The 14718-nt window shown below is 37.5% G+C and overlaps 1 protein-coding gene across 5 annotated transcripts in view; it reads right to left on the bottom strand.

Moving 5' to 3' along the window:
* Positions 1-2563: 2563 nt before the first annotated feature.
* The window catches only part of LOC107680342 (casein kinase I), a 29119-nt gene continuing 16964 nt past the window's right edge, over positions 2564-14718 (bottom strand). For 3 of the 5 annotated variants that reach the window (XM_016476195.1, XM_016476200.1, XM_016476198.1), the window contains 5 exons: positions 13669-13747; positions 11686-11760; positions 8575-8681; positions 8196-8344; positions 2564-3641 (listed from right to left, as the gene is read on the bottom strand). In XM_016476195.1, coding sequence (XP_016331681.1) covers positions 3634-3641; positions 8196-8344; positions 8575-8681; positions 11686-11760; positions 13669-13747 — 418 coding nt within the window. In that variant the 3' untranslated portion in view covers positions 2564-3633. Of the gene's footprint in view, positions 3642-8002; positions 8345-8574; positions 8682-11685; positions 11761-13668; positions 13748-14718 lie in introns of those variants that run through there. The other 2 variants (XM_016476197.1, XM_016476196.1) reach the window with 2 other exon arrangements.

Below are 14718 nucleotides of genomic sequence, written 5' to 3'. Positions count from 1 at the left end.
ATATATATATATATATATATATACACATATATATTCTGAGCTGTTTATCTATCTATAATATACGGGATAAGTATATATATATATATATATTCTGAGCTTTCGCAGTTGGGTGTATGAGCCTAATTTATAATCATATGGTGTAAAATATTAAGAGTTTTGCGTTATTGTGTCCCTCATGAAAACATTAACAATGTGACGTTTACTGTTATTGAAGAAATGTTTCTTAACAAATCAACAAAAATCCAGAATAAACAAAAATGAATCTTGTATTGATTGAATGTGTCATTCTCGGTCACTAAAAAGCAGGAGTGTTTATTATTAGGGTATGTTCTCATTGATTAACAGGGTGCAGATGCCCTACAGGAGGCGTGTGTCATGCTGTATATGGACTGACCACTCCCAGTTCATCCAGTAGTTCTCAGAGATTAATTTGATGTTTGGATGAGATTAAGTTTGATGTAAATTCGCCTCATGACACGGGGGGGCATTTTCAAATCCTCAGACGCTTACATCTACATTCAGACAGTTTTTTTCCCCTCCAAATCTTGTATCTGAAAATAAAAATGAACGAGGTGATATGAATGTAGCAATTTTGTTGTTACCCTAAATACAGAATATAAGTTATTTTCACCGGATAACTGCCATCAGAAAAACTATAGATTTTTCACATATGAAATAAATAGATAGATAAATAACGTAAAAAAATTCCGTAACAAATATTCAGTGCAATAAAATTGCTTAATGCAAATAATCGTTGTCGTGTTTTTCTTTTTTTTACCATTTTATTGTTCTGATAGCGGCATAATGTTTACACATATCTAAACATATATATATATTTAATTAATAAATAAAAACCTGTATTTAATTTATTGCCTTCGAGGCAGGGTTTGCCCCTCCCCAAATTTATTTAGGTACATTCAACAACAACAAAAAAAAAAGGTAATCTTTTTAAACGTTGATTTCATGATGCGTTCAGTGGGATATAGACGAACTGAGGGAGATTAAAGTGTGTAGCATGGATTACATTACACAGCTACAGCAGTACGGCCTGCGGTCACGTGACGCTTGACTCGTGCGGCGTGTCAGGACTCCACCTCCATAAAGGGAAGAGAGGCCTTCAGAAGAGCCTTCAGTGGGAAAGAAGTCATTCATACTTTATGAATGAAGGCCGTCTAAGGCTATACAAAGAAAGAGTTTAAATTAGGTATTAAGCATTTGCAGAATAAAAATTCGTACATGATCATATAAGGCCGTTAGATTTACGTTTTGGGTACTCATACTGGTGGTTTTGTTGAACAGGTTTGTTCTATGGGCCTTCCTACTCCTTCCCCCTATGAGGCAGCAGCTGTTTTGTGCATGTGTTGATCTGAACTCCAATCCCTTACCCCCCTTCCACTCATGTTCATTTCCCTCAAGTGTCCCATTTGAGTCTTTAGACTTATTCTCAGCACATTTTAAACGACTTTGTCATTTACTTAAATAACAAGCAAGTTATGATTATGCTTTGATTTGAAACACCTACAGATGACTCAATAAGCAACATTAAAAAAAAAAGTTATAATTCGTAACACATAAAATCATTAATAATCCAGTACTGAATATTAAAAAAAGACGTGTTTTAGGAAACTGAAGCAGCCCTTTCTATGGTTTGTCAATAAGAACATTAACCAATTTCCACACCTGCCATTTGAAGCCATTTTAATATTTACAGATATGAACCCTGGAAATTTAAACCACCACAAGCACCTAGAACTACCCACCACCCAAGAACTGCTTTCCTGGATGACAGCAATATCTTGAGATCATTTCCAACATTTCCCTTTAAACACTTGAGACAAAATCATTCAAAGCTTTACATTTTTTTGAAAACCAATAATTTTGCCTTCTCATTTTTAAAGCATTTCATTTGAATTTTCAGTTTCCAAAAAAAAAAGTTTGATGCCTGGTTGTGAGGTACTTCAACAATAAATGTGCAGACTAGAGACAGATACCTGAACAAATGGAAAGGGAGGGGGAAATCTATCAGTAATCCAAGTTATTTGCATTCTTGTAAAATTACAGAGACTGGGACAGCATTTCTGAGAAGACATTTTAATTTATTCTGACATGCTAAAAGGGAATAAATTACACTTTTTATAGAATGTCCAGCTGTAACGTACTTAAAGCTGGTTCTGAGGGACAGTTGGGAGGCAAGGAAAACAACAAAGAGAAAAGAAAGCCAAGTTACTGGTGTGCATTTGTCGTGGCTAAAGGCGGAGGAAAACATAAGGAAAATCAAATCGCTCTTGCCCCACAAGACCCAAAACTATATAGAAAAGAAACCCTCCAACATTTTCTTTGCAATAAAAAAAGAAAAGGAAATGAGCAAAACGACCGCTACCAAACAGCAGCGAAAAATTGTTGCAGAGAGAACGTCCCAGAGATATTTTACACGAGGATCTGCTTCACCACAGGAAGAAAAAAAAAACTTTCCCAAAAATGATTGATTCAATACAGGGAAAGACTCTATAAAACTGAAAAAGTAACGTTTTTTTTCCTGGGAAGAAAAAAAAAAAAAAAGATATATATGCATATAAAAAATGGTAATGGAAGGGTGGCGTGAGCACATTTTTCTCTCAAAAACAGAACATTAAGCCTATCATAGCAATTAATCGTACGGATGCTTACTTTCTCAATCAACATGAACATTTTTCCAAAGAGAAAAAACCTAGATCAGATGCATACAATTTTCATCCAAGCAATTAACATACAGGTTTAGTTCAGAGTGATGCCTAATTTGTAATGAATATGCTTCTGAGTTTATTCTTTTATTTTTTTAGACTTCAGAATACCAAGTACAATATAGTTAGTGCAGTGTTCGAAAGAGAAACCTAGTAGTCACTAGAAGGTTTTTTTTTTTTTTTTTAATCTTCACATTAGAAGCTCTCTAGCACATATCAGCAGGCAGAATCGCAATTACCTTTTTAGAAAAGAAAAACAAAACCCAATGGTTGCCTTTTTAATTATTTGGATACATTTGAAACAAACAAACAAACAAAAAACATTTCATCTCAGATGGTTCATTTTGCTTGAGAAAAGGAAGAGCAAAAAAATATTGAAGGACGAAAATGTGTCTCAGATGTCTCCATTCTGACAGAAGAGTGTCTGGGTTCGTGCCACGCTTTGTGACGAGAGGACGATGAGAAGGGAAAGGGGGGCCAAAACTGCTCTGATGGGCAACCGAGAATTCAGGAAGGATCCCAAACAGCTTTCCTGAAGGAGAGAACTCGGGAAAATATTGGCATGTGCACAATTATATCCCCATTTTCTACAGTTTTCCATTTCAAAGAAGGAGGGGGCGAAAAGTCTTAAGGGACAGGACAATAGAAAAGGCTACAGCTTCCAACTCCAAACCAAGCCTGCTCTCTGTGTGGATATAGTATATACATACCAATATATAGATATATGCAGAGCATCTTATCTATATATACCGATTACATATATAGTATATGGAACAAAAGTCCTTTAACAGGAAAAAGGTTGCCCACAGTGCCTGGCAGGTTCTGGTGAATTTGATCCTAGATGCCGGGGTGTGATTGGAAGGCAAATCCTGCTACGACCACTCTGCTCTGCTTCATTACATTGTCTTAATGCTTAGAAACCTGCAAGACAGGGAGACAGATAGATAGAGAGGAGAGTGTTAAGAGTTAGTGACACCGAGCTGAATGGGGTTGAGCTACTGTAATCAATGCGGCCAACCCCGTCAAAGCATTATTCAGTCCTGGAAGAGAGAAAGTGCAAAGTCATCAAGTCCCTCTCTGCGGTAAAGTCGAGACTTGCTGCAGAGAATCTCAGAAAAACATTCATGTCATCAAACTCATTGGGGCTCAGAGGGGATAAAATCTTTTATTACAACCATTTAGCTCACGCCAATCTGAGCGACTGCGTAAGTGCTGAAGGGGTTTTCGGGGCAGCCAAGACTTGCCCTAACCATGACTGATGAATGTACTCACTTCTATAGCTGACTGACACCTTAACCAAGTCAGCTGTTGCATGATCAGCCAGCCCACAGTTAAAAAAATCCAGCTCAAAGCAAAGCAGCTGTCCTTTGACAAGAATCCTTAATGTCAAACTAAATGTAAAGACTGAGAGGGCATGAGAAGATTCACTAAAACAGATACTAGATGATGCTATCAGCCTTAAAAAGCAGTGCAATATCCATCTAAAAAGTACCATTTAAAGAGACTTGTTTTGAAGAATATTGGGAAACAACACTGGAAGCCAGTTAAATTTCAAATGTAAGGACAAAAAATAATAATACATATACAACGTGCTGGGTTAATAAATAGATATTTTAAGAAATATATCAGTGCTCCACAGAAGTCAGTCACGCAGGTTTGGAACGACATGACAGAATAAATGACCATTTTAATTTTAAGGTGAACTATCCCTTTAAGTTAATGTGAATTAAACTGCTGAGAAAAATGAGATGGGTACAGATTCGATTTGAAAGCGTAATTGCTAACCTCACAAGGAGTTTCAAGTCATGTGCAATCACAATCCTAAACAAAAAACACCCTGACAGACCTGTGATGTATGTTGAAATGTTTCCAGTGCAGCACTCTCAACTGTGGTCTGCTTCTAAAAAATCTATGTGCTTTTGCCTCAGGCAAACGGAGCACAAAATCAAACATGATAATATGGACAAGGAATAAAATCTAGAGTTGTTTAAAGACTGCTCAACATTACTCTTTTGAAAAATTAAACTGATTATGCTTGGAAAACATATTTACTTAGTTTCCTCATTTAAAAATCATATTTAGGCTTTTCAGAAGCTACAGAAAGATGACAACTATTAAGATACTTTTAGATTCAAAAGCAGAGTTGTAGCCCATTTATGTCACTGCTTGTGTCATTTTTAACTAATCCACAATGGAAAGATGATAGTTACATTCAGCTACCACAGCCTTGACATTTCTATGGACAGTAATGGAACATTTCAGGAGTGAAAAAAGATGAGGGGAAGAGAAGAAAACTAAATGCTTGACAAGTCTGTATTCATTGAGCATGAAGAGGTATACTGACGCAGCACTTTTAGGACCAATCTCACAATAATACAGCAGTGCAAGCTCCAGACCTCCGTTGTTGCAGAACTAACAAAGTTGGTAACTAAGAAACCAACAATCCCCTGCAAATAAAGTTCTTTCAAGCTCAAACACTCCTGAGCGTCACCACTTAAATTCTTGGCTGTGGCTATTCAGCCCAAGGGATCTTAAAGGGACAGTACTCTATTTCTGAGCCAGTAGGATACATAAATCTTTGAACGGATGGAGTTCTCGCAATCCAAATGATACATCTAAGCAGTCTACATGGTGCATCCTGTCTTTTGAAGGGGGGATGGGGTGCAATCAAACTAAAACAGTGTGCAGAGGATTAGGCCAATACCACCTCATCAGCAAATGCTATTCTTAGTCCAGCCACTTATAACATCAGTTGTTCTCTGCCTTAATTCATGAACCTTGAGTATAAAACAGCCTTCCTGCTTTTCACCAAGCATTTATGAACAAAGATCATAACTTGAACCATGGGATTGAAAAGAAGAAGAAAAAAAAAGACTCTAAAAGCCATGTCTAACATCACAGAGGAAACAGATCACAAAGCTCAGCTGGGAAAAGCAGCCTGTGTGGGTTGACGGCACAGTCACTATATTAAACCCACTGTCCTCTGAGGGCATTTAGGCCAAAAGGGCGAAAAAAAAGACATCCTGTTCAGTTGATTAAATGGATGATTACAGCATGACATGGCTTTAAATAATCACAACTGTCAGAAATGTCTAATCTACTCTGGAATATATTCCCACAACCTACAAACAAGGCTATAGTATAAATTCTACAGACATCACAAAGTAGTTTAATCAGGACTATTTTAAGCGCCAAAGGCAACTACTAGGTAGAATGACAGATGTTTAAAACTAGGGGTGCTCCGATCAGGATTTTTGAGGCCGATCACAGAAAGCAGTATCTGCCGATACCGATCACCGATAACAGTCTTTTTAAAGCCTTCTTTTTATCATTTATAACCATTTATAGTGCTATTCCAATCAGGATTTTTGACATTTATTCAGGGTCTGAATTTCATTTTTGAAAATGGGGGAATTTCCCCTCTTAGGTGACTCTTGTGAGAGAGGAAGCAGCACGGACTCTCATTGTGCTTTCACACAGGAGTCCGCTACTGATCCGTGGCTGTTTACCACAAACACAACATTTATGCATTATTTTGATTTCAAATCCAAACATCGTCTCTGAAAATGCTTTTTCAGCATTGCAATTATTTTTTTACACGGTACAGTAATACAATCTTTCAAAGAAATAAATATAAGCAACAAATTATTCAATGCTTTTTACTTTTGCATTTACTTCTAGATTTATATATTAAGTTGCTCAAGCAAGTGGCAAAACATTTAAACTACTTTTCTTACGTTATCACAAACTTACCATTGACAGAAATAGTCAGCTCTACTGCCTTTCCTTTTGCATTGAAATCTTTTACAAGCAATCCATGCAGTTCATAAAAAACTTTGTTTTCCTACCTCCACGAGTGCCATCTATAATTGCCTTCTTTATCTAAAAGTGCTCTTTTCCTTTAAACCTAGCCAAGCCATATAGAGGACTTTAATAATATGCATTTATGGTGTAATTACTACATTTTCGTGTCAATCCATGTTCATATTTACTGCAAACAATGCGCTGTTACTTTAATTCAGCGCTTGCAGCGCAGCAATAGACTCGGTACGGAAACAATCTCTGCACTGCTGCAGACGCACCGCTCGTGGAACGCACTGCTGGTCCGCAACCATGCGCAGTGTGCACACTTTATTAATCCAGTAATCCGTTAACATGAGCGCGGGAAAAATACGCACCACATACGCACTTCACTCGCTCTGTTTGTGAAATTACGTCTCACACAAGGTTTTCAAATTACTTTATAAGTTATTTAATGAAGAAATATGAAGGCGAGTACCTCACCTTCAGCATTATAATTAATTACCCGCGCCGGACAGAGACTAAGACATTGCCGCTGCATGTCATGCCAAACCTCTCACGGCAGCGTCATCAGCTTGAGATCGTTTTTTTTGAGATCGGCCTTTTTAGAGACCGCCGATCAAACATCCCAACGTGATTATCGGCCGATAGTGATCGGTAGCCGATCAATCGGAGCACCCCTATTTAAAACCACTGAGATGTATACCATTAATAATGAGAAATACCCAAACTGAATACTGCTGTAGTCCAACTTTAACAGGGCACTAAAAGGACACGGCAGTGGAAGAGTTACAGCAGCTTTTACACTTAACTGTGCCCTTCCAAGTGTCAAGCCTACACTGCATTAGATGCACAACAGATTTAGACAACATTAAAGCCTACACCATCTGACCAGGACTATTTAACGCTAATGTAGTGTGAAACAGACTCGATATGTTCGTTAACATCAATTTTAAATCGCCAACAGTTCTGCCTTAGGAAACATAATATGATGGATTGGAAAAAATAAAATACACTCTCAACTCCAAGTCCATATACATAGCATGGGCTATGCCTTTTGCTGGAAAGCAGATCCACAACTAGAATCACAAAAAAACATCACTGTTGAGTCATCACATGAACATAGAACAATATTACAGTTCCCTCAACACCAAACACATTAAAAATTACAGTAAGAGTCAATGAAGAGATGTGGAAATGACATGGTCTTGGTTAGTCTGTGGTTAGAAATCACTCCCACGTATCCATGTTTGTACTGAAGAGACCATTATAATCAAGACTAACAAGTGTTAGATCCAGGAACAATGATTGGGAGAAAACTGTCAAACAGAGCATCCCATTTAGAAAGGGGTTAATTTTAAGGGATGGTTATCTGACATTCACAGAAAAGATTATGAAGTCAACCCTTCGTCCCAGAGAAGAATAGACATCTTTTGGTACAAAGTTAGTAGTCAAATTTCCCAAGGACGTCTTTGCTTTTGCAAGACATACCAATTGAATTTTTTTTTTTTTTTTTTTTTTTTGTGGGTGTATCCTTGAACTAACACTGTTTCTTTGCATTTCGTGAATCTTTTGAGGAGCGAATGTTCCAAATCCACTATTGTTTTTACAAATGTAAGCAATTGGTGTCTCTGTTTTTGCACTGAAAACGTCGCTTGGCTGTTTGCTACTAACCTTTCATGTTACTCTTGGGTTTGTCAGTTTGCTTGCCTGTGGGGGTTTGTGCCTGTTGCCCCTGTCCCCCTGAGGAGGCTGCTTGCTGTGCTGCTTTCTGCTTCAGCATGGTCCAGTCAAATGTGTAGTCATACTGGTGGTTCAGAGTCCTGGAAGTGATCAAGCGAGAGGGAGTATACCCATACAAATCAAATTAATTTAGATACCACAAGTAAAGAAATAAACAAGGAGTCCACAACTTGCAAGACTTTCTGCTTGAAAAATTGACCTCAGACTCTACTGGTAACAAAGATGTGGAAAACAAGTTGTGACTAGGGAGTGTCTTGGTGTTTCTGGGCCAGTTGGGAGTGTTGAGGTAATGCAAGAAATTGTCAGGCACCTGAAAAGAATGCGGAAAAGCTGACGCAGATACATGTAGTCAGGTGCCTCTTCAAACCGCAACCCACGACAGTAGTTCAGGTACATGGCAAACTCTGCTGGGAAACCCTGGAGAAAGAGCCAAATGCATGTAACGAAAGAACCAAATTACCAAGCTCCATAAATGTCATGTCAACCTGACCAGATATTTTTTAATATCATATAATGAATAGCTAGCACTGTTAGCAGGAAAAAGGCTGTCTGAAATTACAGTCATGTAGGCTAGAAGCCTGGTGAGTAGACATTAGGGCTGGGCGATATGGGCAAAAATTCATATCTCAGTATTTCTTGGTCGATTTGCAATATACGGTATATATCAATGTTGTCCAACAAAACAATACATATTAAAGGCTATGAAAAAAAAAAAAGTAAAATGTAACCATGTAAGCCTTTATATTATGTGCAAAAAATGGGTTAAAATCGCATTTCATTCAGAATTATTGCGCTCCTATTTAATTGAGCTCTGTCTGTTTGGCGCGTGGCGGCGCTCGTTCACTGAAGTCTGTGAAGTTTGGCGGAGAATCCCAAAGCAGAAGGCTCATGCACTTCTGACAGAAAAATGGAAATATTTCCATGGCCTTTCTAACATTTACAGATGGAGAATATACCTTTGAAATGTAAGTTATGCATTCAGGAAGGCAGCATTTCACAAACACATTAAACAGCGCGAGTAGCCTATAGTGGGCACTAGGGTTGGGTACCGAAATCGGTACTTTTAAGGGTACCAACCAAATTGCGTCGGTACTACAGAGTACCGATTCACGTTAAAGGGGTCATATGATGCTGCTAAAAAGAACATTATTTTGTGTATTTGGTGTAATGAAATGTGTTTATGCGGTTTAAAGTTAAAAAAACACATTTTCCACATACTGTACATTATTGTTTCTCCTCTATGCCCCGCCTTTTTGAACCGCGTCGATTTTTACAAAGCTCATCAGTCTGAAAAAGCGAGGTGTGCTGTGATTGGCCAGCTATCCAATGCGTTGTGATTGGCCGAATACCTCAAGCGTGAGACGGAAATGTTACGCCCCTCACATACTGTTGATGCCGTGTCCGGTCGGAGCGACAAGACCAAAACATTAAAACCCATTACAAACGAGGCATTTGTTGCATTCAGTGGGGACATAATTACTGATTATGACCGTATAAGGACTTATACGGTCTTTTTACGCGTTACGTTGCTTTGCATCGCGCCGCGTAAACATAACATTTGGGCGGCGTTATGCAAATCTTCCCACATAGTGAGGTAGATATGTGGGGGCGTGTTAGAACGAGCCGTTTTAGGTAGGTGTGGCTGACTCTGAACTTTTATAAAGAATATCTCTTTGGATTTGAGACTTTAGTCTTTGCAACTTTACAGATCTTCTTTATGCACCAAGAGCTTGTAACACTCCAAAGAGAAAGGAAAAATTTAAATCGCATCATATGACCCCTTTAAATCAATCGGTGCCAAATCAAACGCATCTGGGCGCATACGCTACAGAGAGAGAAAGAGAGACCCTGTGACATGAGGTCACCCCTGCAACTCGTTCAAACAACACACAGGGCAAGCTGAAATGTTCTGAAGTGTGGTTAAATTTCTAGGGCCATATGGTTTCTGCAAAAACGCGGAGGGGATCGTTAAGTCCATTCATAAAAAAGTAATTTACTCTATAGTCAATTTTGGACGAATAAATCAAAAGTAGCCACTGTCTGCCACTTAATTCGAATTGCGATATGAACTAGTGTATGTGAATATTAAAATGCAAAAAAACGGTTTAAATATGAATCCTGCATGTTCCACTCGCCTCACAAATTCTCTTCGCGAGAATTTTACCGTTTCATTTGAGAAAACCAGCATCATCTGTATGATGTATACTGTATACACAGAAACTTAATGGCAACCTGTCAAAAAATACGGTTTAACATGTAACAGAAATATATTACTCTTGTATTACTTTTGTACAGTATAATGTACATCTTTAAATATTAAATTTTCTATCAAATTTAAATAAAACAATTAAATGATAAAAAAATATTACAACCAGATTAATCACTTAATTGTAGAAAAAAATACAATTATTAGCCTATTAAAAATGTTTTAAAGGAATATTCACACAATTTTTCTTCCATGTATTCATTTCAACAGTAAACCTCAGTTTTGTTTGCCAAAAAATAAAAGGGTTTAATTTTCATTTGATTTAAAATAAATGTTTAATGCCTTGTTTTAATTTTTCTGAAAATCAAATTAAGAATTTCTGGGGGGAAAAAAAGAAAGAAAAAGTTTGTAGGGCCCTATTGTTCAAAATGTTGAAATTGAGACTTTTGGACTTATTGTTTTTACTGAAATAAATGTTTTTGTAATTACACAGAGTAAAGTACCGAAAAAAGGTACCGTTGGTTACCGGCACCGAAATTCAGTTCGTACCGGTTAAAATGTGAACGTTACCCAACCCCAGTGGGCACACGCAGCCTTTCTGTCAGAGCATATGACGGGCCGAGCCGCTTTAACTAATATGCGAAATGAAACTATAAACTATGTCTTACTAGTTTTTAAAGGTCTTAATATGAAGCTTGTCACATGTTTAGAACAAATAGGATGATGCACTTTCTCCGCAGCAGCTCAGTCTGTGTCCTCTGCTATATTTTCAGATGCGCTCGTATCAAACTACTGTATATCGATATAAACGGTATTGCCTCATATCGAATCGCTTATAAAGAAAATAGATATATCGTACAAACTCAATAGATCGCCCAGCCTAATAGACATAGGATCAGAGTTTCTTATAAGCAACTGGATGTTTGTACATAGTTTGTAGGCTGACATACAAAATATAAATATTTATATTCCTTAAAAAGACACACACAAAAGAAGCAATACAAAAAGAGTAGCTAAGCATCATGTTCATATACAGTTAGTCTTTTTAGCAGTATTGAATGCTCTAGAGATAACTAATTTGAATACTCATGGAGCCTAAGAATTGTACCATCACAACCTTTAAACTGAGCAGAGGTTTAGTAGCATGTATGCGCATACGATGTATGAATGCAGACTTTTGAAAAGCCTTGCTGTGACGTGCAGAATTTCACATACCTTACACAACACCTCGACAGGGGTCGACATCTTTTTCTCACTAATCTTCTCATACTTCTGTTTCTTTGTGGCAGCCTGTGGGCAAAAATGAAAATGTTACACACTATGATCTGGTACTGGCTGTCCATCAGTGTGCAATCCCACAGTGCTAGGGGCCATAAATAACCCAGCTGAAAGGAGATTTACAGCACTTTTTTAGGCACCACCTGTTATCCTGTTTTATACTGCCTACAGGGCTCCAGACAAAAATCAATTAAGGAGCCACTGGCTCCTATAAGAAACAAAATTAGGTGGCAAATGATTTTTTTAAGTACCACAGAATAAACATGTTTTATTTATCCATTTAATTTTATTATTCAGTCATACTGTCATGTGTTTATATCTGACCTTTTCTTATGTTAATTAGCATTTTAATCCATCTTTTAGATGTCCTGGGAACTATGGTTCACTTAGTGGGAACTACACGTCTTTCCCAACTTCAGAACTATATACAGTCACAAAGAATTGCTTATTACAACAGAATCTGTTCCAATTTCACTTGGCATAATTATGTCAGCATCTCTTGGCCATTGAGTATAGTTTTAGGCTCCTCCTCAATGCATCCTATAAATGTTGTCATATGTCTTGCACACAAACAGTCTGTTTCTCTTCATTAGTAACATGTAATTATATAGGAGGTGTTGAATTTTATCTTTAGCTCCTTGTATTCTTTCTTTATATTTAAGTAAAAATATAAATATGCAATATAGCGCATTTATTTGGCAAAATGCTTATTTTTTTTCTAGCTGACTAAAGAGCTTATGGACACCAAATGGTTATTCTGAGGTAAATGTATTGCCACATGGCATTGTTTACAAGCTTTACGAGTTTTCTGAGAGTTTGAAACACTGAATGAGCGATAACATGAGAAATTTCAGCAAGTTGTACTGAAGGCTATCTTATAATATACCTTTTGGTGTCCTTTTGTACTATAGTAGTAAAGAGAAAGGTATGATGGGTTCACATGCCGCATGAACTGAGGCGCTAAAGCGATCGCTCATGCCACATTAAAGAGCGCCAAAACGGTATTTATTGTTTGAATTTTTATTATGAATTTGGCAGAATTTAAAAGCTGATACTTTGTCTATTAAAAGGTAACAAAGCATATTGTGATTATTGGATGGCAAGTGCGCTACAAATAATATGAAGTTCACGAATTAACAGAACACAGCATATAGACTAAAGATCTTGATAACAAGAAGCCATATCAGTATCGATTATAAACGAGAATTGTTAACGATATTGCTAATGTCCACACAGCTGACAGATTTACCTGTTGTAGTTTGTTCAAGTTGTGCACGAAATAGACACTGCTTTTCTGCACTTTTACTTCGCACGTCTCCGTCATTTTCGATCTCTCTCACAACTGGAGCTTTAGCAGGTGTGCTGGTGTTCGGCAGAGATGAGGACTGTTTTTCCACTATAACTTTGATGCGCATCGTCTCAGTTTATTACGTCAACATAACAAATGATGTGATCGCAAAACAATCAGGAAAAAAGGCATTACATGCAAATTTTTAAATCATTACATGTAAATTTGTATAGTCGCCAGCAAAAATATCACTCGCAAATTAATGTTTTTGGTCGCAAATTTTAGGCACAGTCTGGAGCCCTGCTGCCTAGCAATTTTAAGTTCATTCTTTTAAGGTTTTTCCCTCCACAGTAATAAAGAAAGTTGGTAATATTCAGTGACATTAAGGAGTATTCTCCTGCTCTAATTACATAAAGGCAGCATTTCTAAACATCCATACTTAATATTACCTACATTCAAACCATACAAAGTAGAAAAGTTACTGGCATGCTTTAAAAAAAAATAAATAAAAAATCTATATATCAGTGTCTCAGGAACAAGTACGTTCAACAAATCTGTCTCAGACATGCAGTGCGATCCCATCTAAAATCCAGCTATTATAAATAAACACCTGCATTATCTGTACTGCTTACCTTCAGTCCCTGCCATGGCAGGCTGGTTCTGTTGAAGTACATCAGCACGTATCCTAGCGACTCCATGTCATCTCGACGACTGTTAAGATGAAATAAAAGATTAAAAATCAAGCCAGAAGGGTTTTAAACAGGTTTGAGGGCAACTTGTTTAAAAAAAAAAAAATAATTTAAATGCAAAAGTAACGCACAGAAAATGAGCAGGGGTGATTAAGTAAACCATCCCTAAATTTACTCGCTGACCACTGACATGCCACTCCTTTGGTAAAGGGCAAGCAAGCACAGCCCATCAATCACTTAAGATAGCAAAATGTCACGATCTGGGCCCATATTCATGAAAAATCTTGGTGCTTAGAGTTGCTCCTAGTAACAAAATTCTAAGAACATTCTTAGAAATGTGGGCGTTTCCTCTAAAAATTTAAGAAAATATCCTAGCAAAGAAAAAAGTAATTCAGAAAGCATCTTAACCCTTAAAAGAGCTCTTAAGGTTCAAAATTGTTAGGAGTACTGACGAGGACTTTTAAGAGGCTGAAGAGTTTCTTTAGCAGTGGAGAAAATCAACTAAACGTGAAGAGGGAGAAGAAATGCATATTTGCACACAATGCATGACAGTGAGTTAATAAGACACTACACATTAGATCGTGCAGTGATCATGTTTGTGACCGATATTATTAGGGACACGCTAACATCTCAGACACAGTTTAAAAATGCCATAGCGCCAGAAATGAAAGTAATCACTATATTAACTACGGCCACGTTCACACTGTCAGTTTTAGGGATTGACAATCGCATTTCCTTACGGTCTCGAAATGACTGACGCATGACACTGAATTTGAGTCACGCACAAAACTGACGGAAACGGTGGAGAACAGTGACTGGATCTAAAAACCTTCAGATGTTGCTCCGTCGTTGTAAGTGAAAGTGAAAGTGACGTGACATGTGGCCAAGTATGGTGACCCATACTTGGAATTAGTGCTCTGCATTTATCCCATCCAAAGTGCAAAAACACAGCAGTGAACACACACACACCCGGAGCAGTGGGCAGCCATTTTT

This window comes from Sinocyclocheilus anshuiensis, unplaced genomic scaffold (assembly GCF_001515605.1).
Source record: "Sinocyclocheilus anshuiensis isolate Anshui unplaced genomic scaffold, SAMN03320099.WGS_v1.1 scaffold1442, whole genome shotgun sequence".
Taxonomy (NCBI): Eukaryota; Metazoa; Chordata; class Actinopteri; order Cypriniformes; family Cyprinidae; genus Sinocyclocheilus; species Sinocyclocheilus anshuiensis.
The sequence above is the reverse complement of the archived record's forward strand: the minus strand, read 5'-3'. Positions and strand labels throughout refer to the sequence as shown.